The sequence below is a fragment of the Natator depressus genome, chromosome 20 (assembly GCF_965152275.1).
Source record: "Natator depressus isolate rNatDep1 chromosome 20, rNatDep2.hap1, whole genome shotgun sequence".
NCBI lineage: Eukaryota > Metazoa > Chordata > Testudines > Cheloniidae > Natator > Natator depressus.
Genome location: NC_134253.1, coordinates 25,696,196 through 25,721,642, shown reverse-complemented (window position 1 = coordinate 25,721,642; position 25,447 = coordinate 25,696,196). Strand labels below are relative to the sequence as shown.

The following is a 25,447-nucleotide window of genomic DNA, read 5'->3' as shown; positions in this document are numbered from 1 at the left end:
GTCTCTCTTACTCCAGTTTTTACATCAGTGTCATGCCGCTGACTTTGGTGGAGTTTCTACTGATCCACACGGCTGGAAGTGACGAGAGAATCAGGCCTGGTGTTTCTTCGGTAATATATGCCCAGGCACCGAGGCACCAGGCCAGGGCCCTGGATTTCTAGCACGGCACCATCTTGATTTCAGCAGAGGCAGGAGAAATACTCAGCTTTGCTTCATGCTCTTAGCACATCCACCTCTCCTCGGTGAGAAAGCAGCAGCAGCCCTGGATTGCAAACAGCGTAGGGAATAAGAACAGGACTTGAGCTGTAGCCCACGAAAGCTTCTGCTCAAATAAATTGGTTAGTCTCTAAGGTGCCACAAGTCCTCCTGTTCTTTTTGAGGAGTCCTTGTGGCACTTTAGAGACGAACACATTTATCTGAGCAGTGTAGGGAATGCAGCCCCATTGGTTTCAGAGGAGCAGCCGTGTTAGTCTGTATTCGCAAAAAGAACAGGAGGACTTGTGGCACCTTAGAGACTAACAAATGTATTTGAGCAGAAGGGTTCCCGCACTGGCCCCTCACCCGGTCTTACTGGGTGGGGCTGGGCTGGGATTACCTAGTGTGACCTTCTTAATTGCTCGAGGCTCTTTTATTGAGTAGCCAGGCTGGCTTGTGCCAGCCCCTTTACTGGGGAATCAGGCCTATCGCTACCTTGCACTCCTGCAGCACCGGGGGCAACCAAAGCACTTTGCTGGCAGGAGTCATTAAAAATTAACTCCTCCATTCGTAGCAGGGGCGCCGCTAGCGGGGACCGGCTTGGGGGGAGACCGGGACGGGCCATTACCATTGCTTCGGTTGGCAAACGACCCAGCCGGGGGGTAACAGGGTCCCCCCCTTGTCTCTGGTGGCCGGCGAGGCGCTCAGCACCCGCCCTAAGGCCAGGACCTGGGGCGGCGGGGGGGGGGGGGGTTAAGCCGCCCATGTCACATCATCCGTTCCCAGCTCCGCCCCCGCCGGTGAGGTTTGAAAATCACCCCACTTTAAACCCCTCCCCGCCGCAGCCCGTTGAAATGCGCTGACTCCAGCCCCACGGGCGCTGGCCAGCAGAGCGGGCTCCCGGCTCCGGATTAAAGCGCGGCCGCTGCAGCGAGAGGCGCCCCCGGGGGAAGCCGGCATGGGGCAGGCAGGGGTCGCAGCCGCCCGGCTGGGGCTGGCGCTGGCGCTGCTCGCCCTGGCTGCGAGCGCAGGTAGGGGCCGGCGCGCTCCGTCCGGGCGCTGGGAAGCACGTGGGGCGCTTGGCTAGGCTGGGGGGGGGGCGCTTGGCTAGGCTGGGGGGGGGGCGCTTGTTGCCCCCAGGGCGGGCTGGGAGGGAAAAGGGGGTGACTAGAGTGTGATGTTGGGGCTTGGGGGGGCCCCCCTGGCTGGGGCAGGGGCTAGTGACTGCCCGGAGTCCCCTCGCTGCCTCCCCAGCATCGCTGCAGCCAGAGGTGGGGGAGACCCCACGTTTCTCAGGGTGAGGCGCTTTCCTGCCCCCCCCATTGCCTCCGATGGGGGGGGGGTTACTGTCAAGCCGCTTCCTCGCTGGTGTGTTTCTCATGCACCCCCCTGCCTGGGGAGGGGCTGGGAAGCCTGGGGGGGGGGTCAGCCCCTCTGTGTGTGTGAGTGGGGGGGTGCAGCTGGATTCACCCCCCCCCTTTCCTAGCCACCCCTTAACCCAGCTGGAAACCTCCAGGGCCCGTCTGTCTCCACCCGTTGCTGCCTTCTCACCCCCTTGACACACGCTGCTCCCCCCGGCGTGGCTAGACCGGAGTTACTCCGGATTGACACCCCAGCGCCGAATCAAACCCTAGACCGTGCTGGGGGGGGCGGTCTCTGTAGAAGGAGGGTTCAGTCCCCCCCCGTGATCAGGGGATTGAAAGGGGGACGGATTTGGTCTTGAGGCGCCCCTGAGCCCAAAGTGCCGTCAAGGGGCGTTAGGAGCCCAAAGTGGGGGCGTGCAAGGTGGGGGGCCTGGTGGCTGCTCTGGGGGGGTGTACGGTGGAGGGTCCCTGGTGGGGCTCTGTGGCGAATGGGAGGGTCTGGTGTTGGGGGGGTAACGGGTTTCACACAGCGGGAGGGGCACTGTCCGGGTGAGGGGGGGACTGGAGAACTTGGGGGGGAGGGTCTGGCACCGTGGGTGGGCGGGGCCACCCGGATGGGCGGGAAGGAAAAGGGGGCGGGGCCCCGCTCCTCTTCCTCCCCCCCCTTTCCGCCCCAGCCTGCGCGCGCTGGGCTCTCCCCTCGCCCATTGGCTGTGGCGGCAACTGGCCACCGGGGAGGCCCCGCCCCCTGCCCAATGAGAGCTGATGTGGGCGGAGCCTAGCCTAGGAGTCCCCCTGTCTCTCATGACCCCCTCCCATGTGAGCCTCCTGGATCAACCCCTCTTCCCACATGACCCCTGAGCCCCCCCCGGGTCTCTCTCAGTGACCCCTCCCATATGGCCCCCTTCAGTGTCTGTGTCAGCCCCCCTCCCATCATGACCCCTGAGCCTCCCCCCAGGGTCTCTCTCAGTGACACCCCCCCCATATGGCCCCCTTCAGTGTCTGCGTCATGACCCCTGAGCCCCCCCCCCGGGTCTCTCTCAGTGACCCCCCCCATATGGCCCCCTTCAGTGTCTGCGTCAGCCCCCCTCCCAACATGACCCCTGAGCCCCCCCAGGGTCTCTCTCAGTGACCCCCCCATATGGCCCCCTTCAGTGTCTGCATCAGCCCCCCTCCCCACATAGAGTCATAGATATTAAGGTCAGAAGGGACCATTATGATCATCTAGTCCAAGCCCCTGCACAACGCAGGCCCCTATTTACCATGAGCCCCCTAGTGTGTACTGAGCCCCCCCCCCCCGTGTGTACCCCCCCGCAAATCCCCTTCCCCCCATAAACCCAGGACCGTCCCCCCAAGAGCCCCTGGTGCAGGTGTCTCCAGCGCCCCCCACCCATGGCCAGCGTTGTGCACCAGCCAGAGGGAGCGGGACCTGGGGCGTTGGCTCCTTTGCTGACTTGGGGATGTGGCTGATCCCGAAACTCATGTCTGTGGCCAAGCCCGACTCAGGGGATGAACGGTCGCCCTGACTGCGGCAGGACCCCGGGGAGCTGCAGCCCGGCCCTGTCCTTAGTCGCTGAGTCTAAAAATCCATAAACAAGCTTCAGGGCCGTGGCCCCAAGGCCATGGCCCTGCGTCCAAAGCCCCTTGTCAGGCAGCCTGAGGCGTGTATCAGAGGGGACCTGCTTTGACATGCCAAGGGCTGTGACCAAGGTGAACCCTCCAGGCCTGTTCCTGGTACACTGGCACGTTTCCGTCCCATCCCCACAGCGCTCAGCGCTTCACGAGCGAGGATCCTGCGTCGCTCTGCGTCTTGTGTCGTCACTTACACTAGTGCAAGGGGCTAAACCATTCGGACTTGGCAGCGTTTTGCACCTCAGCGTGCAGGAACGTAAACCTGTTCGGAAGGGCTTTGTCTGCACCCAGATGCCTGTTGCTTTGAGTGTCAGGTGGGCATTTCCTTGCTTCCCCTGAGTGGTGGCTGACTGCAGTCTTTTTTTTTGGGGGGGGGAACCCCCTAATTTTTTAAAAACATGCTAGTATTCAAAAGAAGAGAGACACTGCGTGAGTTGATACAAAAGACTAACTGATCAGCTCAGTGTTTAGTAGGGTGTCTTTGAAGCTACATACGGTTTTGGTTCAGGATCTCATTCCCCCTGTTCAAAATCCCCATGCAGGGGTGAACTCTTGGGGTGTTTTTACCTAGGCGCTGCTCTCTGCAGCCAGGGAATGTGCACTTGTGCTCTGTCCAAGAAAGCAGAGAGTTGTTATATGCCTCTGTAGGCAAATATCTACCTGTATGTTCAGCAACCACAGAGGTCACTGGAGCATTGCTGTGCTCTCCCAGTTACCTCTGTAGCCAAAAATCCTAGTTAGCTGAATCCACAGCCTTGGGCTCCCCCCTTCCCCACCCCCCTTGGGTGCAAACGCTGGGTCTAGATAGCCAGCATTGCTGTAAATTGGGAGTGTACCGGAATTAAAGCTACTGTAGGGGAGCACCTGGATCTTTACTAGTTGCAGATGTTTCTGTCGCATTCATTTAACTAGAGCAAGAGGCAGAGTCCCTTCCCTACAAACCTTCCCTTCCCTCTGACTTCACCAGGGCGCTGTGGGGTCTTGAGAAATCAGTGTTTCCTTTCAGTCGAGCACAGTGAGCTGTATTGAATGTAGGGTGTTTTATTCAGCAGGAAAGGAAACTCGTTGCTCATCGTACAAATCTGGCTCATTCGAGATTTCCCTGCCTGTGTCACAGAGAGAGAGAGTTTCCACAACAGGCTGCATGTCACATTGGGGCTGCTTCTCCAGGCACCCGTGAGCCAAACTGTGCGGACATAAAGTTAGAGTAAGGGCCAAATTGATGATGGTATTTAGGCACCTGGAGATGCTGATAGGTTCTTTTGTAAATTCCTCTAGGTGCCTAACTCCCATTGACTGTCAACCCAACTCAGGTGCCTTTGTAAATCTGGTCCTAAGTCTGTAGAGTAATTACTCTGTTACTTTGTCATTACTTTGCTTTGGCCTTATGAGCTGTTCCTGATCTACACTGATTCCTCCCCCCCCATGGACTCCTGCCATCTGCGCTAATTGCCTAGTGCCCTTGGTCTTCCGGAGTGTGATTCCAGGCCCTCTGGATCTGTTCCCTTGCTTCTCAGCTCCTTCTGAAGGCTGAATGGAGACACGCTGGGTTTCAATTGCTCGTGCTCCAGGGCGCCCTACAGCAAAATGCCACTAATGAATGCACATGGCTTTCTGGCTGAGTACAGGCTCTGGAGCGAGTGCATTACTCATTCATCCTTCCAGGCGCTGTCAAGGGCATGATGTCGTTGCTACAGGGAGGTGATGCTCCAGACGCCCACGCCAGGCAAAGGGGCTTTGCGATTGGCTTTGCCAGTGATTTGAGGAATTTAACTGTATTCCAGGCATTCTTACAAACTAGGCAGGGGCTGGAGTGATGTTTTATCCTGAACTTGTGACCTGAGAAAGCTGAAATGGAAAGAGTAGCTACAGGCTTCTATAACCAGCACTTGCAGGACTTACGAACAGTCTGTGGCAAAGTGGAACCTGCCGTGGAAGTGGGTTAGAAATCGTCTGTCGCGTGAAAGGGTGACTTGAGCTCCCCCCAAAAAATCCAGCACTAAATCTCCAACTGGAGCAAATAGAACGTCACAGTTCTAAGTGTCTGCAGTGAAAAGTATTTAAACTTTGCCTGGCTTATTGTCCTGCCTCACACACCTGCTGTCTGCACAGAGAGAGTGGAGAGCAGAAGGAACTATTGCCTAGTGGCAACATGTCTATTTTTCTCTACTGGTCCTAGAAACAAATTAATTTTTAATTTGATTTTTAGGGAAGATAATTGAGGATGTCGATTTGAAAAGGAAGTGGTGTTTTTTAGTTGCTTAAACTTTTTAATGTAAATTTCAAAGCGTTTCTTAGATGGGCGTCTGTTCTGGCCAAGATGGCAGGGTCTCTTCCATTTAAACCCAAAAATACTATCTGCAAACCACCCACTCCCGGGGCAGTTTACCATGGTCTGATGGGATGCCGGATGCCCCAAGGCTGGGTTGAGAAAATCAGTTTGGAGAGTCTTGTCGTCTGACTGTCCTCTCCTGGGGCTCAGCAGTCGAAATGTCTCCTCAGTGCTTTCCAGCTTTTTGTTGTTGCGGCCATAAAATAGTGTGAAATGGTTTAGTTCTGTCTAATCTAAATCCCCAGCACCAGTGGTGGCTGTCAGGCCGCACCCCTTGCTGTACAAATAGCCTGACAAAGAGATGAAAACCCTGTAAGGGATGCTTTTCTTCCACAGTCAGTAGTGGATGGGGCCTCGCTGGGCAAAGCCGAATGAGTGGCTTTCTCCTGCAGTGCATTGACTGAAGTATTCTTCTGAGCAGCCTCCGTCTCTGGCTGGGTTCGCACTAATGGGTTAACGGGAAGTAGGTTGCCTTTACTGGAAATTGAGCAGTGCTGTTGCAAATTGTGCCCAACAATCCTGTTGTTAACCTTGCTTGGGCACTGCTAGTTTCCCACATTAAAGGTCTGTGTTGGCTCAGCGTTACCTTGATGTGGCTGAGCTGTACGGTCCTTGCACTTAAGGCCTGCGAGGGGCAGAAAATGTTGAAATCTGCAAGTGACGCGCCACTTGGCCATGAGCCCCTAAAAGCTCTCCCCAGGCGAATGGAATCACTCGAGCCCTGATCCTGAAAAGACCAAAAGGTGGGCTTAGCCCTGCCGTGGGAGCAGCCCCAAAGCTAAGCAAGCGCGTGTATGTTCCCAGGCAGCATCGGGGCCCGGAGGAATAGGGATGCTGCGGTGACTCTAAAGTGAAGTGAAACCAAGGGATGTCTCAAGTGCCACTTTGATGTGTCTGACCTTGTAACAGACAGAGCTGCCAGCTCCTGCTAGACGTTTCCTCTGGCCGTAGGACAGGGCCCCAGCCTCGGATCCCTTGAGAATCTAGCGTTTGGCCTGGCTGTGTGTGGTTAAAGTAGACCGCACTAGAGGTTGATGTCCAAGGCTTTGGACTGCATAGGGAGACTGCTACATTGCTGGGAACTGGCTTCCCCAGATACAGATGCTGTTTGCTTTCTTGGATCCTTCTGCGCATCAGCTGACGTCTGTGTAGCGACAACCCCATCTTAGGATTGTCTACGCTTAAAACACTTGTGCCAAGTAGAGAGGCTCCCGTCAGCGCAGGTGATCCACCTCCAAGAGGCAGTAGCTAGATGGACAGAAGAATTCGTCCGTCGACCTAGCGCTGTCTCCATGGGGACTTGGGTCAGCGTAACTATGCACTCCGGGGTGTGGATTTTCCCCACCCCTGACGGACGTAGTTAAACCAACGTCATTGTTTGGTGTAGCCCAGGCCTTTTGGGGGAGCTGTAAAAAACAGAAAGATGCAGGGTTTTGGAGCTGTGTGTTAGTGGAACTTTCGTAGGGGGAAGTCGGATCCAGCGAAGCCCAGTTAAAAACGGAAGGAAAGTCCCAGGTAGCTTGTGGTGCCTGTCGAGAGGAGAGGTGGTGTGTGGGTTGTACTTTTCAATGCCTTCCTGCCGGAGCCACAGCTGCCATCTTGTGTCTTTTTCTTCACAGGAAGAACGTTACAAAGCAGCCAACTGTTGGCCTCTTGGGGTGCCTTACTATCTGTTCACTCTTGTTCTGATGTCAGGTGAAATAAGCCATCTAGGCTGGAAAAAATGCCCGGCTCATGTCCATTTCAGTGCCACACGATTTGCAAATTGGTAACCATTCCAGATCCTGGGAAGGGCACTGTGTTCAGGGCCAGCTATATAATAGACTGACTTCTAGAAAGGCTCCAGTCTGCCATTATCCCTCATGACAGGTGCAATCCTGTAACAAGGTGCATACTAGAAATGGACCAACAGCTGCAAAATTCAGCTGGAGGGGAGGAAGGTTTTTACTTCAGGCCTCCTGAGTATTTAAACTCGGGTGACGCAAATGGGTGTGCGTGTGAAGGCAGGGAATAGATTTCAGTGTTGTGCCAAAGATGTCCCCATGGCTCAATCACCTGATGGTGTCTTGTTTGTGTTAGGCTCTGGCTAGCAAACACTGAAGCGGTGGTGGAGCCAGACAGGAAAAGTACTTCTCCTTTGGAGAGCTTATCTCGGAAGATTAATAGCTGGGCTGAGCCCGGGCTGCTGGTGGTGTGATCCTGGCTCCTCCTCGCTGTGCGCTGGGATGACTGTGACAGAGCTGGGGCGGCTCCCCTGTTTTAAGGGCGTGTGAGAAATGACGTCTTGTGAATCAGCTGAAACTCGGTGGCGTGCTGCAGAGCAGCAGCAGTAGTAAGAGTACAAGCCGCAGTGGGAGGAAAACCCAGTGTGCCGTGAGTCAGCTCATGCCTGAGATGTGCGTGTGTCTGTTTCGCAGGGCGTGTCGGATGCCAGCTGGGATCCGAGGGCCGCGCACAGTCATGTACTTCCCCCCGGGGTGCAGGAGCCGGGGCAGAACAGCCTAGTGCCCGGCTAGCCCTGGTCTCTTCCAATCATTGTAGTTCAGTGTAATTCTCTGCGGCTTGCAGTGGGACTGTCCCTTGAGTTTTGAACATTCTGGCTGACCCCAAGCATCAGACAATCCCGAGCTGGGCCCCATAAAATCATGAGATCTTAAAAGTGGACTCTCTTGGTGTAGGAACTGGGTGGCCCAGCAGTTAGAGCACTAGCCTAGGAGCTCTGGGTTCAAATCCTGGCTCTGGCAGACTCCCTGTGTGACCTTGGCCCAGTCTTTGGGCCTCCATTCCCATCTGGATAATGGCCCTACCCTGCCTCCCAGGGATGTTTGTGAGCCTAAAGACGTTAAAGGCTGTCAGGTGCTCAGCTGTTCTGGTGCTGGGGGCCAGAGAAGGACCTTGGGTATGGCTGACATGTTTGAGATTCCCCCAGCAGCTAGGAGGCTAGGCGGCTTCTCTTTTAAATTAAAGCTGATTTGGGGGGGGAAGGGGTAGGAATGTAAATCACCAGACCCCAGAAGCTGGGCCTTCACAAAGGCTGTCAAATATCACAAGACTTGCAATAGACATGGCAAGCGTTGGCAGGGCTGAGCCGTTCTGTTCTCGAATCTGGCTTCTGTCCCACTGGGGCAAGGCACCTTCTGTCTCCTAAACCCCACTTGTTCCATGAAGGGCTGATGGGGGCCCCGTGTTCTCCACGGGCCGCCGTTCCCCTGCAGCACCACGGAACATGGCCCTGTTGGGTCCCTTTTAGACTGGTAGGTGTGAGCCAAGACGTGGGAACTGTGTAGTGGAAAAGGTACCCTGCTCTCCTACCAAAAACTCCCAGCTCCTTCTGGTCGCTTTCACAGTGTCTCTAGTCGGGTGACGGTATTTCTTAGCATGGGTTGAACACCGGCTCCCTCTCTCCTGTGGATGAGCAAGGAGAGTTCATTTCCTTTCCTCTCCAGCGATGCTTTTCCCAAGGCTTCTGCTTGCATTGGCGAAAGGGATCAAGGCTGGAGGAGCAATTCTTTAATGCTCAGCTGGTGTAGGGAGACCGGGAATTGCTTCATGGCCCCGTGCAATGCCCATGTGGGTTCTGTAGCACCGTACGGGTACACGGTGCTTTGCAGAATGCCTGTAAAAAGACACTGGTGAAGTCTGGGCCCATTGAAGCCACAAATTCACTCCATGGATCTACCATGAAGATCTTTAAAATGTGGATTCAGTCAAGTGGGGGACCCCAATCCCCATGGATAGTGGGGCTCCAATCAGAGCTGGGATAACAGCTTGCGTCCAAAAATGCTGAGAGACCTTGGTTTGCCCCTCTCGCCCTCAGATGGGTTAAGGGGCCAGATCTTCAGCTGGTGTGAATCAGGATGGCTCCCTTGGCATCAGTGGGTCTATGCTGATTTACACCAGCGGATATCGCTGGAGCGAAGTTGCTGTGGAGCGGAGGATCTGGCCTGTTATCTCGCCTGCTGCAGCAGACAGGCAGATGAGGGATACTACGGGCTTAGCTGGAGTTTTTCCAGGGATGAACTCGGCTTATAGGGTCTAGTCCCTCTCCGGCAATGCAGCGTGGTTCCTGATAGAACATTTCCGAGCGCTCTGCTTCACTGTCTGCGTCCCGGGCTGCTGCTGCTCCCCTGGGAGCCCGTCTCGCTCTCCTCTCCGCAGCTAACCTGGTGGCCTCTTGTTTCCCTCGCAGCAGAGGAGAAATGCGGTAAGACCGAGTTCCAGTGCCAGGATGGTGAGTGCATCCCCTCCAAGTGGGTGTGCGACGGCAGCCCGGAGTGCAAAGACGAGTCCGACGAGTGGCAGGAGACCTGCAGTAAGTAGCCGCTCCGGGAAGCTGAGCAGGGAATCGAGGGCCGATCTCATGGGAGGAGATGTGGAGCTTGGCTGGCTCTGAGAGGGGGCAGGCCTGCATCGGGGCAGGGGGACCCCCGGGGGAGGGTGAAGAGCTGGGCAAAGTTGGCCCAAGAAGAAATGGGGGCAAACTGGCCAGGGATTGACGCCAGCTGGAAAGGAGAGGAAATCTTTGAACCATCGGACAGAGGGCGGGAGGGTCTGGGCGGGCCAGGGTGAGATGACAGGGTGGCCCGTGCTAGCAGGGACTGGTCTCGAGGTCTCATCCAGCCCTGTGTCCCCTGCACCCAGTGCAGTTCCTGAGGCCATTGCCTGTTCCTTGTCTCCTCCAGAGTTGGTGACGTGCAAGTCAGAGGAGTTCAGCTGCGGGGGCCGTGTTAACCGGTGCATCCCGGCTTCCTGGAGGTGTGACACCAAGGCGGACTGCGAGAACGGCTCAGACGAGCGGGATTGCCGTAAGTTGCGCTCGGCGCCGGGGCTGTTCGGGCTCCTGGAGCCAAAGGCTCTCACGGGACGTCCTGCATGCCTGGCTTTAAATGGAGGGAGCAGGGCCTGGCATCCGAGCAGGCATGTGGGGAGGTGCTGGTGCTGGAGGGACTGGTTTGGTCGAGGGGAAAACGGGGAATCGCGATTGCGGGGTTCTGCTCCCAGCTCTGGGAGGGGAGGGGGGCTAGTGGCTAGAGCAGGGGGAACTGGGAGACAGGCTCCCGGGTCCTACCCCAGCTCTGTAGCTGCTTTGTTGTGACCTTGGGCACCTCCCTTCACGTCTGCACGTCGAACAGGGCTGGTGCCTAGCTGCAGTTGGAGGTGTGACTGCTGCATGCGTAGACAGAGCTGAGTTCGCTCCAGGATCAGCCTCCCGGGCCGCCGGGGACGTGCTCTGGGGGCTGCCCATGCTCCTGGGGCTCTGTTGCCGCTGTTCACGCTAGCTGGCTCGCATGGAAGGCGAAAAGTGCGTCAAGTCCTGTTGCAGGGGCCAAGTCTCTCTCTCTAGCCCCATGGCGTGGGCCGCTGATCACCCCCCTGCCTTGCTCCTCTCTCCAGTGTCGTCCCCCCGCACCCGCCCGGCGTGGCCTGCCGATCGCCCCCCCCGCCTTGCCCCTCTCTCCAGTGTCGTCCCCCCGCACCCGCCCGGCGTGGCCTGCCGATCACCCCCCCACCTTGCCCCTCTCTCCAGCCCCCTGGCGTGGGCTGCTGATCACATCCTCTGCCTTGCCCCTCTCTCCAGCCCCCTGGCGTGGGCTGCTGATCACATCCTCTGCCTTGCCCCTCTCACCAGCCCCCAAGAGCTGCATGGACGACCAGTTCCAGTGCCACAGCGGGCAGTGCGTCTCCTTGGCTTTTGTCTGCGACGAGGACCACGACTGCGAGGACGGGAGCGATGAGGCTGACTGCCCCGCCCCGACCTGCAACCCCAACATGTTCCAGTGCAACAGCTCCGTCTGCATCCCCAAGCTATGGGCCTGCGACGATGACCCCGACTGCCCGGACGGCTCCGACGAGTGGCCCCAGAACTGCGGCGGGCGGGTGGCCCCTGCCCCCAACCCCTGCTCGCCGCTGGAGTTCCACTGTGGCTCTGGGGAGTGCATCCACGCCCAGTGGCGCTGCGACGGGGGCTTTGACTGCCGGGATCGATCAGACGAGGAGAGCTGTGGTACGTCTGGGCGGGGCCAGGGAGCTGCCGACTTCTAACCGTGCGGGGAAGGCCTGACGCCTGTGACCGGCTGGGGGCCACACAGTAGCTCCTGGGAAATGAGTCGGGGAAATGAGTCCTACCGGCCCAGTCTCCTCCCAGGCTCTAGTGGATCAGCATCGGGAGAGGCCTAGAACAGCCCCAGATACTGATCTGGGGTCCCGTCCAGGCCCAGGGCTCAGCCGTGTTGGCTGAAGCGTGAGGTGGGGCGGGGAAACCTGGCCTTAACATAAGACCGGCCGTACTGGGTCAGAGCAATGGTCCATCCAGCCCAGTGTCCTGTCTTCTGACAGCAGCCAGTGCCAGGTGCTGCAGAGGGAATGAACCGAACAGGGCAATTATCGTGTGATCCATCCCCTGTTGGCCACTCCCAGCTTCTGGCAAACCGAGGCTAGTGACCCCGTCCTGGCCTGGCCGTCTCCTGGGCTGACCCTGCTCAGGGATGAATTGGGAGTGGCTGATATGATAGTCACGTTGCCCGCCTGCTGCCTGGCAAGCGACCGCTGTGACTCCCCCTCGTTCAGCTGGCGCGTTCACCGGGGCCGGCTCCAGCCCAGAGACGCCGTGTGCTTTTTGGGGTCGGATTTAAATAAAATCCCTCCAGAGCAAGCGGGGTAGAGACCCGAGTTGGCTTTCCCCGGGCAGCGGGAAACACTGCACCGGTTGCTTCTGCAGCTGGGTCCTCAAGTCTCTGCCTTCCTCTCCGTCCCCTCAGCGAAGCCCACGTGCCGCCCGGACGAGTTTCAGTGCGGTGACGGGGCCTGCGTGCACGGCAGCCGGCAGTGCGACAAGGAGTATGACTGCAAAGACCTGAGTGACGAGATCGGCTGCGAGAACGGTGAGTGCTGCAGGGTGGGCGCGCCCGAGAGACCCCCGTGACCCGGCATTCGACAAGCCCAGGGCCGCCTCCTGTGGGCTTGAGCCGGGTCACCAATGCTCTCCAAGCTGTCCTAAGACCAATGGTTCCCATTCGGGCCAGAATCTCTAGCTGAACAAGGATTCTGCAGTCACAAGTCGTGCCTACGTCCTAGGATGGCTGGTACTCCTGGGGGCTTCTGCAGGGGCGCACAATTCATGTGGCCTCCATTTTTCTGTACCCCCCCACAAAAAAAATCTGCTGGGGGACACGCCCCTCTTTCCAGGCAGCGCATCTGTTCCAGCATGCCCGGAGCAGCCTCCGAGAGGGAGGGGCGCTGGGCGGGCGTGCCTGGGTGATTGATCACTGTCGGGGGGAGAGGGGGCGCAGGGCTGGGTGTACACACGTGCCAATGAGACAGACTCTGTCCCTCTCCCTTGCTACTGCAGCTGGCTGGCGTGGAAGGGTCAGGCTTTTTATTATGCGGGAGGCGGCTAGAGATACAAATGTAGCAGCCTGCCTGAGTAAACTGATCTCATTCTCTGAGGCAGAAATGCAGCAGCCTGCCTGCTAGTAACATTGTTAATGTTCCTGGTGTTAGTTAACGGTTCCCATTCTCAGTCCATTCCCCCAGCAGCATAAAACCTGGGACAGTTTTCAGGCCCCTCCACTGCCAGCCTGGTGTAGAGGAGCTTTACCCTCAATGGCAGGAAGAGGATCCTCCGCTAGGAAGAGCGATGCGCTTTCTCGCTCGTTTCCTGTGCCGAAGTGGCACCATGGGGTTCAGGATTTATTTTACTTATCCATTTAAAAGCAAGACTCGGAGGGCAAATAAAACCTTTCCCAAGCAGTCAATAAAATGTCAGGACAGTCCGAACCCAGCACTTCCCAAAGTACCCAGCCAGGTCCAGGACAACGATGGATTTAGCAAAACTGAGAGACTTCCATGTGGAATTGGCTGCTGTGCTGAGCTCTTAGCTGGAGGAGGGGGAAGACTGAACCCCCCATCCTGGCCTTTCTCTGCACTGCTGGAGGTGAGGTGCTCAGTTGGCAGACCTCTCCAGCTCTTGCTGAGTGGGGCAGAGCAGCCATCCAGGGCTTGTCTGTCTTACAAGAGAAGCCCGGCAGGAAACTCAAGAGACCCTTCCTTCCTTCCAGTGACTACCTGCGAAGGGCCTGACCAGTTTAAGTGCCGCTCTGGGGAGTGCATCACTCTGGACAAAGTGTGCAACAGGCAGAGGGATTGCAGGGACTGGTCCGACGAGCCCATCAAGGAGTGTGGTAAGAGTTTGTTCTGTTGTGCGTTGGGCATGCTGCCTTGCAGCATCATTGCTCGAAGACACACAGCTGGCCAGAGCAGGGCACCGTCCATTCAGGGGAGAACAGATGGCTCCGTTTAGCTGGGATCCCAAGTTTCTTGCAATTGGTTCTCTCGCCATTGCTGGATCCTACAGACTCTCTGATGGGTTTGAGGAAGGGGGCAGTCAGTGTCGTGCTTACAGACGCCTCTGCTCGGGACCCGTGCTGTGTGTCGATGGCCTTGGAGGGGTGGGCAGCTTAGGTGAAAAGCTTTGCTCACCATCATCCACTCATGCCCCAGTCGGTTTCCTTCCAGATACAAACGAGTGCCTGGCCAACAAAGGCGGCTGCTCCCACATCTGCAAAGATCTCAAGCTTGGGTACGAGTGCCTGTGTCCAGAGGGCTACCAGCTGGTTGGCCAGAAGAAATGTGAAGGTAGGTTCTCCACCCCGCCGTCAACCTCCCGCCAACTGCTGCATTTGGCTTTAAAATCCGCTGCCAGGTGCGGTGATGAGTCTGGAGCAGTATTTTTAACTGCCTCTCGCTGGCCGTGGGGGACGTTTCTGTGGCTTTGAGGGGTAACGGCCGCTTTTAAGCAGCACGCTCGGAGACCGCTCCTGACGGCACCGCGGCCTGCAAGCGCCATCTGACGAGTGAGGCCCGTGGAGGTCCTACTCCATCCTGACTGGGCCATATTCAGCGCAAAGGCAGGTCCGTTTACTGTCACCAGACGTGTGGCTGCCAGTCCCGCCTTGCTGTGCAGGGGGCTTTGCTCCGTCTAGCACAGCTTACTTTCCACAGGGCCCCGCTGATGAGTAAGGCGACCTCCGGCTCTGGCCACCATCCCTAGCCCTGAAATTGGGGCGACCCGGTTTTTATAATGGAGGTAAATGTAGCTCCCTTTCTGAAGCCCATTCCCCGCTCTACCTTGGCAAGACCCTTTTTAGTATCTCCTCTGGGATTGTGACACAACAAACGCGTGCGGCTCTCAGCCTCCCGGGAATTAAAAAAGAAAAAACTTTTCCCTATTTAAAATCTCTGCTGGGACATCCTGTCTCTTACATTTCAAGGGGTTTTTAACTGCTTCCTCTTGGGGTTTGCAGATATTGACGAGTGTCTGAACCCCGATACGTGTAGCCAGACCTGTGTGAACCTGGAGGGAAGTTACAAGTGTGAATGTAACGAAGGATACCAGCTTGACCTCACTACCAAAACCTGCAAAGCCATCGGTAAGTCCGCAACTCCTGGTTCTTGGGGACACCTCTTTTGATCTACACGCCTGTATCTTTTGGCCAGGCGGGGCTAAAAAAATACTGCAGTATTCTTGGGAAAACTGGGGTTCGCTTCACTGTGCAATGCAGCATCTGGTTCCTAGTCCCTCCGTGCAGCCAGGCTGGTTCAGGTCTGCCTCTTGCCCGTCCCAGGTCTGTCTCTCAGCAGTCCCTGCTTTTAGGACCATTCCCCAGCGGCGCTTCCCAACCTTAGGGTCAGGTGACTCACCGGGAATCTGAGAGCAGGATGTTTGCTTAAGGAAACTCTTGCAAGTGGTTAATGAGAAACCGACGGGCTATTTCCCAGCGCCTGGCGGTGTCAGGCGGAAACCGCCCTGTGGGATGGTAGCTGTGGCCATGGTTGTCGCCATGGCGACAGCAGGAGTCTTGGTGTTGGACTGTGTCTATCGCTGTGAACTTCCAGCTCTGCCGGGCTGTTCCCTCTTCCCACTCGCGAAGGGGACCGGGCGCATCTTGCCCGGGTCTAAGCTAACGGCCCTGTCTCATGGCCCCTCTCTTCCTTCCTGTCCCTGCCAGGCACCATCGCGTACCTCTTCTTCACCAACCGTAACGAAGTGAGGCGCATGACGCTGGATCGCAGCGACTACGGCAACCTCCTCTCCCACCTCAAGCACGTGGTGGCCTTGGACTTGGAAATCGCTGAGCGCAAAATCTACTGGACTGACCTGTCTCAGAAGAAAATCTACAGGTACAGCCGGCTCCGCTGGGGCAGCCTGGCTTTGCTAGCGATGGGCGCGGCCCAGACCCGCGCTGAGCAGGGGTAGCCCCACCCAGCAGGGTGTGAAGGCCGCCCCCAGCTGATAGACCCTCCAGCAAAGAAGCTAATCCCGTTTCCCAAATGGAGGGGGGTCCACGTAGTGAAACCACAAGCCCCTTCATGGTAGCCCCAGCAGAGACTCCCGTGAGGTCTCCTACCTCGGCTGGGAGGGGTGATGCGGGCTGGGGGAAGCTGGCCCTGCTGATCCCTAGGCTGGGAGGGGTGATGCAGGCTGGGGCAGGGGCTGGGGGGGAAGCTGGCCTTGCTGATCCCTAGGCTGTCCTTGTCCTGTGCCTAGAGGATGTCTGTCTCCAGGACTGTTGGTCTGGTGTCTTCTCACCAGTGCCAGAGTTTGCCCTTGATCCTCCGCTGGCAGAAACCGTCGCGGTTCCATGGCATTCATTGGCACTGCCCTGACTGGCCCGTTGTCTCTGCTTGCCTGCAGCCCTGCTGCGAGGATGCGCTTGGTACCACTCCTCCAGTGTGCCTTGGTCCAAGCCCCAGGCTCTAACCCGTCTCTCTTCTCCCCGGCAGCACCCAGATAGACCAGGCTGACAACTCCACCCACCACACCACTGTGATCAGCACCGGCCTCCAAGCCCCCGACGGCATCGCCGTCGACTGGGTCCACGGGAACATCTACTGGACGGACTCGGCGCTGGGCACCGTCTCTGTGGCCGACCGGGAAGGTGCCAAGAGGAAGACCCTGATTGAAGAGCCCGGCTCCAAGCCACGAGCCATCGTGGTGGACCCCAGCCACGGGTATGTGGCTTTAAAGCCGTCTCGTGTGTAACGAGAGGAGGGGAAGTGCCCATCAGAGCTCCTGCCAATCTGTGAGCATTCCCTAGGCAACGCAGACAGATGAGACGTCTGATGCCCTGACTGGAGAATTCAAACAGAGATGGGCTTGAACTCTGTGCCCAGACTCAGAGCTTTCTTCTCCAGGTTGTGCTAGCTTAGTCTGACCCCGGTGAGCAGTGGTTTCTAATCTCCTTGTGCCTCCCTCCTGGCAGCTTCATGTACTGGACGGACTGGGGGACTTCTGCCAAGATTGCAAAGAGCGGGCTGAATGGAGTGGACAGCTTTCCTCTGGTGAAAGACGGCATCGAGTGGCCGAATGGAATAACTCTAGGTACGAGGGGGGTGTCTGTGGGTCCCACTGTTCCCCGCCAGAAGGGTGAGCACAGAACTGAAGGAACGTTCCCTTGAGGAGAGCCTGGGTAGGAGAATGCAGGGGGAAACAGATCGGAAGCCAAAGGGAATTTGGCCAATATGGCTTCGCTCTCCTGGGCACTGTGCTGCAGTGACCCCTTTCAGCCCAATATTTCTATGGGTCGAAGAACAACCACCAGGACTAGAGTAACGAGCTTGCGGGGGGTGTCAGTAACACACACAGAGGAGGGTTTATTGGCCAAGACTTTCAAGTCTGGGAGCCCAAAACTAAGCTCCTCAGGGAGTGAGTTTCTTGGGAGCTTCTGAAAATCAGGCCACTGACTTAGGCACCCAAATATAGATCTTCTGAAGGCCAGAAATTGTCTAAAGCGAGGCTCCTGAATCCATCTGTTGTGTCCCATTTAAATCGGGTTTCTTTGACCTCTTGGCCACGCGGAGGTTTCAGGCACGCATACGAGGTGTGCTGGTGGGTCTTGTCAAGCCAAAGATGTCTGTGGAAGCTCTTTGTTTCTGTAGCTTTGGGGAGCGTTAGCACAGAATGGGGCGTAACATGTTCCTTTCACGTGGCTGGATTCTCCGTGGCTTGGCTGAATGGGGAGGCTGGCTTGTCTAGAAGGTCTCTTAGCTGAGTGCTCCAGCTCCCTGCGAGATCTCTGCTGTCCTGGAGCCCCCGGAGCCTTCACTGTACCTGGGTCTATTTCAGATCTGGTAAACCAGCGCCTCTACTGGGTAGACTCCAAGCTGCATTCCATCTCCAGCGTGGGCGTCAATGGGGGCAGCAGGAAAACCATCCTCGAGGACCGGGAGAGACTGGCTCACCCTTTCGCGGTCACCATCTTTGAGGTGAGTCTTGGGTCTAAGCTCTCCTGTCTTGGATCAGCCTTGCGAAATCATGGTGGAAACTTAAACGTCCCGGGACAAAATCAAAGTACCTGCCCCTGGCATCATGGGGCTCCCTGCTTTCAAAAGCAGCTTGTGATGTGGGTGCCTCTGTGATTGCCCGACTTGACACTTCAGAAGAGGCCTGGCTTTTTCCCCCGCTCTCGCAGCGAGCACTGAGCACCTGCCCTCTGAAAATCCAGCCACTTTAAGGGATCCCAAGTTGGACACCCGGTAATTGCTAGTCACTCTTGAAAAACATTCACCTTGGAGTTAAAAGCCTCTCCCTGTCCCGGCACCTGCCGTAGCTTGTGTTGGTGGGTGATGCTGCATTACAGGCTCCAACCTGGTCTGACACCGCCCCGTTCTGCTGGGGGCTGTGTAGACACAATGGAAAAGCCCGTCCCAGGAGCTTACGGCTGACGTGCTTTGTGCATAGGGGCTGTTCCGAATGGGGCCGGTCTCCTGACTCGGCTCATCTGACGAGTCACTAAATTTCTAGCCTCTCTTCAACCCCCGATTCCATCCGTTGGGTCAACCGCTTAGAGGAGGAAGGTCTGGGACTGCCTGGACCTTGCACCATGCAGAGATCAGTGATGCAACTTGCTCTGGTTACAGAGGCCAGGCATTTGTCTGCCTCTTTGTCAGTATTTGCTCTTGTGTCCCTGGCACGTGCTGTTGTGTTTTCGGTGGGTGGCTGTCGGGAGGAGTCAGTGGCTAACGAGGGGGCGGCGTTTTGATTTTTTTCCATCTCGAATCCCACTTCAGGATAAAGTGTTCTGGACAGATATCCTCAATGAAGCCATCTTCAGCGCCAACCGCCTGACTGGCGCCAACGTCACCCTGGTGGCGGAAGACTTGTTTTCCCCGGAAGATATCGTCCTGTATCACAACCTGCAGCAGCCGGCAGGTAGGGAAGGCGCTCATCCGGTCGACCCGGAGTGTGCCGCTGCGTGACTCTCTGCCCCCACGTTGGGATCTCCCTGCAGAATCCCTCCGTCTGTCTCCGGAGCGCCCCCCCGTTGCTTTCGGTGCTCATGCCTATACTCTGTGCCCTCCCAGGCGTCAACTGGTGCGAGAACCACCCTCTCCCGAACGGCGGCTGCGAGTACCTGTGCCTCCCGGCCCCCCAGATCACACACCACTCGCCCAAGTACACCTGTGCCTGCCCCGATGCCCTGCACCTCGCCGCGGACATGAGGAGCTGCACCAAAGGTACGTGGGGGAATCGGTCACCACTTCTGCTGCCAGCTCGATGGCGTTTCCCGCTGCCTCTGTGCCGAGCTTTCTGTAGAAGGCCTGGTCCTGTTGGAGGGGGCGGGAGTGTTCCCTGGTGGTTAGAGCAAAGGAGTAGGGAGCCAGGACTCCTGGGTCCTATTCTCAGTGCAGTCGTTGACACCCAGCATCACACAGGGAAAGTCACTTGACCTCCATAGGCTGCCAGTAAAATGGGCAGAGAAACCTCTCTTCCCACCTCTCCGTTAAGTGTTAAATTCCCCTCCCAGATCCTGAAGTCCCCGCAGCCCCCACAACCACGCCTGGGAGACCTGCCGCCAGCACCACGCCTCCGGCCCGGCTGCTCACCACGACCAGCGTGCTGAAGCAGACAGCAAGGCCGCCGGCTGCCACCCGTGCCAGCCCCGACCTCACCACGCCAGAGATGGTCACTCTGTCGCAGCAGGGTAAGAGCGTCTTTCTATTTCTCCCCCCACCCCCGACAAGCCCGAGGGGCAAATAGCCTCCCGTCTGCAGAACCATAGCTAGAAATGCTGTCCAGCGGTTAGAGCAGAGGGGACTGGAAGTCCTGACTTCTGGGTTATGCTCCCAACTTGGGGGAGGGCAGCATGGTCTAATGGTTAGAGCCGGGTGTCCGGACACCTGGCTTCTATTTTTCAGTTCTGGGAGAGAAGTGTATTCTCATGACTAGACGGCAGGGGAGAATGGGAGTTGGGACTCCTGGGTTCTAATCCTGCCAAGGCATCTAATCCTGCCAAGGCATCAGCCTGAGGTCACTGGGCTTCTGTGCCTCAGTTTCCCCACCTGTAAAAGGAGGCTGCTGCAATCAGCGGCAGAAGAGCCAAGAGTCAGCCAGTCGCTCTGTCGGCTACCGTGACGGTGGGATTTCTGTACAGCGCCTGGGATAGACAAGCCATCCTTTCCACCAGTCCCATCCTGTCTTGAACGGCCACTTGGCTCCTGCCACATGCTAACTGGCTTCTCCCCCCTTCCTCCAGCTCGCAACGACGTTGCTGCTGAGACCAACCAGGACAAGCACAGCGGCCCCACTGCGCTCTCCATTGTCTTGCCACTGGGTAAGTTCCTGTTCCTAAAACGCTGGCTGCTCTGAGCAGCCGCCTTCTCTCCGAACGAAATTGCCGGGGGCTTGGATCCTGGCTGTTCCCTGCCTTGGTTGCCAAGGCGTCCGGTCGTGGCCATTGGGTTCAGCGGCTTGCCCCAGTCTGGAGTTGGGAAGGAATTTCTCCCGTGAATGCGTTAGGGACCCCTGGGGTGGGTGCCTGCCTCAGTTTCCCCATCAGTATAATGGGGAATAGCAGCGCTGTTGTGGAGATGAACACATTGGATTCTGAGGCACTCATAGTCCCCATCAGCGGGGTCTAAGTACCAGAGAGAGAGAGAGACCTCCATTACCTCTGATCCATCTTTCCCTCCCATCAGTGATTCTCTGACCTCGGCTTAAATGCTTTGCCGGATCAGGACCGGTTGGGGGCCTCTGTGCGCCATGGGAATTTCACATCCCAGCATCTTCCGTAGTGAATTGATACAGACTGTACCAGTGCCTCACGGGGGCAGGGATTGAATAGAACTTCTCAGGTCTTGTGTTTAATTCCAGCAGTTACAATAACGTTTCCTCCTCCTCTTACCCCTCTCCCCCCCCTCCAGTGCTCATTAGCTTAATCGCCTTCGGTGCTTTCCTGGTGTGGAAGAACTGGCGCCTCAAGAACACCAACAGCATCAACTTCGACAACCCCGTCTATCAGAAAACGACGGAGGACGAGATTCACATCTGTCGGAGCCAGGACGGATACACGTACCCATCGGTAAGCCAGTTCCTGCCTCTCTGCTAGCTGCCAAAATCCGCTTGCAAAACAGAGTTCTGACCTGTACGCCAACCGGGAGGTCTGCAGTCCCCGCTGAGAGGAAGGTGGCAAGGAGCCCAGGGTCCAAGTATGTCCCCAGTCTGTGCTCTGCTAGGAGTCTTCCAAGAGCCGCAGGCATGACCTGCACGCAGGGCTGGCAGCCAGGAACGTCTGAGCAGAGCTGGGCCAGAAAACCTCTGCTTCGTCCGCAACTTTGAAAACTTAAAAAAAAAAAAAAAAAAAAAAAAGTTTTCGGGTGTTTTTGTGTCCGCTGGTTTGGTTCGGAGTAGCTTTAACTGAAAGGAATTGCTTAGACAAAAAGCTGCGTCAAACCCAAACAGTTCAATCGGGACATGTCGAAGCTGGCTGCTTCAAAAACGCAGTGAAATTGACGCCTGTGTTTGAGAAACATTTGCGGGGTCGCTGAATCTGCTTTGTCAAAAGTTTTTTGGGTTGTTTTTTTTTTTTCCCACCCAAAAAACTTGGCAAAGTCACTGCTCATCTCTCTGGGATAATATTTCTCACCTCCTCGGGATCCTGGGAGTACCACTACCCCCTACCTGATGGAATCAGAGTAGCTTGACTGTGTCCTAGCCCCCATACTGCCAGCAGCTAAGAGGAGTTCTCCTTTAGCACAAGCAATTTTGAAGCAGAAGTTCCTGCCTCCTATTTCCCAATGGCCGATACATCCTGGCTAGTCAGAGCTTCACCCAGTAGGGACAAACCCTGAAGTCTGAAGCAGCCGCTTCGTTTGGTTTCTGAGGCTTAGCTAGATCCCCGCCCCAAGGAGACCCCTTTGGTAACGGCTGAAATGTGTTTCCTTGACAGAGACAGATCGTCAGCTTGGAAGACGATGCTGCATGAACCTGGAATGTGCCTCCTGCCAGACTTTGCTGCTCGTTTCACGGGAGGGAGGGACGCGTCGCGTCTTTCTCCCCCCCCCCCCCCGACTTTTTGATTCTTTAACGACCGTCCAACCCGCCCACACTGCCGCATCACTTCCTGAGCAGCTTGATGAGCCTGCACTGCTTCTCCACCAGCCCACTGGTCGCCTGGCTCTCGGGGGAGGAGACGCACGTGGTTTGACTCGGGGGGTTTTTATGTTTTATATATTTAATACTTTCTGTATCGGATGCAGTCAATTTCCCCCAGGGACGTACCTGCTGGTTTTCTTCCGTTTTATCTGGGGAAGGAATTTTTCTTACGTGGGAAATCGGGGGGCTGTGGAAAGAAACACAACTTCTCTGGATGGAAGCTGGCAGTCCCCACGGCTACAGCTGGTCAATTTCAGGAAAGGGCTCACGGCAGGGAGGAAGGATGGAGCCTGATCTGTATCAGGGACTTAAAAACCAAATCGGTGCTACCATCACATCTGCACTCAGTGTCTGTCTGCGTGCGCCCCTTCTGGGGAATGGATGTTTGCTTGGCTCTGGAATCCCGCCCCCCACCCCGACACATATACATCTCCCATGTCTCTTTCCCAAGCAGGATAAGTCTTCAGACACGCCCCCCCCCAGGCAAATATGGCACGACCCACGTGCTTCTCTCGGTCAGCGACACTGGCGTGTGAACAGGACGGTTCTTCGGAGATGGGCCGGTCGGTGCGGTCGCCCTTCGCCGATTCCCGTCGCCGGGTTCAAATGTTGTAACTTCTCCCCCACCCGCCTTGCACTTTTTGGGGTTCTTTTCAGGGGGGGTTGTGTATTTTTGGTAACTTTTTTTTTTTTTTTGCACAGTCTTTCATTTTTTTCCCTCCCTCCCTCTTGCGCTGCAGGGCTGGCAGAGCACGGGGGGGGCGCAAGGAAGAAATCCAAGTCGGGCTCAAAGAGGTCTCGTTGCGTTGGCGCTGTGCCGACGCTTAGTACTGTACGTCCTCTGCGCACCGGGCTGGGAGGGCAAAGAGGAGCGGCTTGTGCTGGCCAGGGCAGTAGGGAATGTAAGCCATGATAGCGGGCTCTGAATTTTTATTACTGTTTACAGTTGCCACATGCCTTAGCACTTTGAGTCTTGATAACAACTAAGCCGGGCTGCCTTCCCCCGCCCCCCCAATTCCTCCCTCCCTCCTTCCCTCCTGCTTTGTTGGAATGCTTTTTACAGCCCCACCCCTGGAACGGCCCTTTTTTAAAAAAAAACAAAAAACAAAAAAAAAAAACAAAAAGAAAACCCTGCGCAGGACTTGCGAGTCCGCTCGATTCTGCACCCTGCCAAAAATCCCCAGAATGAAAAATCTTCTAAGCTTTCATGAACGATGGAGCTTTTCTCTACCCGTGCTCGACAGCTACTTGAGTTACTGGCATTCCCCATGTGCGTATATCTTGCATTGGAGCGACTTTGCTCACAAATGTGCAGGATCAGGGCTTAAATGTTGCCTTTCTGATCTGTTTTGGTACCTTCCCTATTCAGCCTGTCTGCAGGGGGGGAATTCTGCATAGATGTGAGTTTGAATGATCGAGGTGGGGGGAAGCCAGTGTAATGTTCCGGGATCTAACGGTTAAAGATAACAAAAGGGCAACTCTTCCCGCCTTGGCTTAGCCACCCTTTCCCTCGGGCCAGGGAACACGGCTACAGACCAACGCAAAGAACTCGCCCCTTTCTGCCTGAAGCTGTGACCAATTCAACTTTTCTTATTTTGAAGGGTGTAAATAATGTCTGTGTACAGCTTATACATAGTATCTATGGCCACACACACTGGCCTTTTGTGTGTGTTTGTAAATGTTTGGCTGGAGCCATTTCCTGTATGTAAAATATGATTTATTTATTTTCTCGATTTCATGGTTGCTGAGTTAATTTCTTCCTTCATCCCCCCCCTCTTTCTATTTTGTTTGTGGGGGTGGGGGGGTGTCTCCACCTGCCAGCCAATTTTTCAGTGAATAAAGGGATGTTTGCACTACTGACCGGTCTCCGTCACACCTGGTGCCTACTGGGGAAAAGTGTCGTCTACAGTCAATAAGTGTCACAGATTTAAAAAAAATCCAAGTGTTAAAATTTCTATTCTAATATGATCAATTAAATTTTGGAATGGAAACTATCAGTAGAAACTTCACCGTGTCCTTCTCTTTGTAATTAATGTAGACTCTTAATTAGTTACATCTCCCTTTTCAATGAGGGGATAAGGTTTGTGGAGGTTTTTCCCCCCCGCCCCTCCAGTTCTTCTGACTCTCAATTCAGGAAAGCTTGAATTCCATGAGACCTTAAGCATGTGGTCAAAGCTAAGGGCCTGCTTTCTTGAATTGGTTTTTTATATATAATTTAAACAAAGGAGATTCTTACAAGTTCTGTAAACTCTGTTTCCAGGTTATCTTCCGCAGTGGGCACACCTATTTGTAAATTGCCTGGCAAATGTGCTGATATTAATCATTAACTGTGCGGCATAATGTTAATCTATCGATCTCTGTCAGTTGCCCTCTTTAACCCCATCTTTAATTGTGACCATCTGGCTCCACAGCCAAAAAATAACCCTTACCCTGGCATTTTTACTTGAAAAAAGACATTACGCAGACATTACTGGTATAATACTCCCCAGCCACTTACCCTTCCATAAGGGCTTTTGATGGTAGCTTAGTGGATGCAGGATGATCAGTCATTAGACTCTAGCTCCCTGGGGCGTGACTCTTCTGCTGATTTAAGCGAGGGCTGCTGCATGGATTGATTGCAGTTAGAGATGGCTCAGAATATGCCGCCGTCTGTTCTATTCCCCTCCTCGGCTGTCGTATCCATGTAATCAAGCCTGAGCTTGCTCTTCAGTGGCTTTGAATGCGTCCCCTGAAGTCTCACATGTGCCTGCAGAATAAGGCACGGGTTGGCTGCGCTCACGTAGTCCGAGCTGCACGTACTTATTTAAACCAAGTGACTCTTAAAGAAGGAAAAAAACATCCTATGGTAACTTCTCTAAACTTTGTTGCCTTTTATATAAACACGACTGCAACCTGTACCCAGAACGAATGTTGGGTTCTGCAGCGTCTGTCCTCCGTTACCTAAACCAACTTCTAATGCTGGGCCTTCAATCCAACATGAGCTGGTGTCTTTCTGTCAAATACAGAGACCTTTATAAGAAGAAGTTCTGTACTCCGTGTCCTGGAGCGCTGCTAAGGAAATGGGGCTCCAGATGTTAATTCCACACATTTCTTGGCTTTACTAACAAGTGGTGGATCTGTTTTTTGTTGGCAAAGCGCTGGACCAAGTCCTTGTCTTGCAGAGGACCTGATCCAAAGGCCACCTTTCCCCATAGGCGCTGGGTCCGGCCCAGAGGACAAAGCCTGTGGCCCAGAGACCGTTCCCTTTCCGTGGCAGAGGTGCCTCCAAAAATCAACTTACTCTCCTCCCGCTCTTCTCCATCATCAGCTGGCCTCCTGCCAGAGTCTCCTTCTGCCAAAAGCCAAGAGCGCTGCTCTGTCAGAAAGGGAAAGGAGCTTAAAAATTGCACTCATTATTTTTTTACGTGGAGACAGTTGCGTGGCTCACCTGCAGTCCTCAAGCAGGGTTAGTGAATTGGAATTTCTTTAATTGTATTTGACCTGATCTTAGTG

At 55.6% G+C, this 25,447-nt stretch overlaps 1 protein-coding gene across 2 annotated transcripts; it reads left to right on the top strand.

Moving 5' to 3' along the window:
- Window positions 1–1,055: 1,055 nt before the first annotated feature.
- On the top strand, window positions 1,056–23,893 carry LDLR (low density lipoprotein receptor). Of its 2 annotated transcripts, none has more exons than XM_074935668.1 (18): window positions 1,056–1,226; window positions 9,716–9,835; window positions 10,206–10,328; window positions 11,153–11,527; window positions 12,282–12,404; window positions 13,581–13,703; window positions 14,038–14,157; window positions 14,826–14,951; window positions 15,531–15,702; window positions 16,306–16,533; window positions 16,785–16,903; window positions 17,648–17,787; window positions 18,592–18,733; window positions 18,886–19,038; window positions 19,329–19,505; window positions 20,058–20,135; window positions 20,725–20,882; window positions 21,750–23,893. In XM_074935668.1, exons 1-18 carry the CDS (start codon window positions 1,154–1,156, stop codon window positions 21,783–21,785), a joined length of 2,586 nt encoding a protein of 861 aa, XP_074791769.1. In that variant the 5' UTR covers window positions 1,056–1,153; the 3' UTR covers window positions 21,786–23,893. The 2 variants fall into 2 exon arrangements, with proteins under 2 accessions (XP_074791769.1, XP_074791768.1); XM_074935667.1 differs by having other exon boundaries at window positions 9,713–9,835; window positions 21,750–23,892.
- The last annotated feature ends 1,554 nt before the right edge of the window (window positions 23,894–25,447 follow it).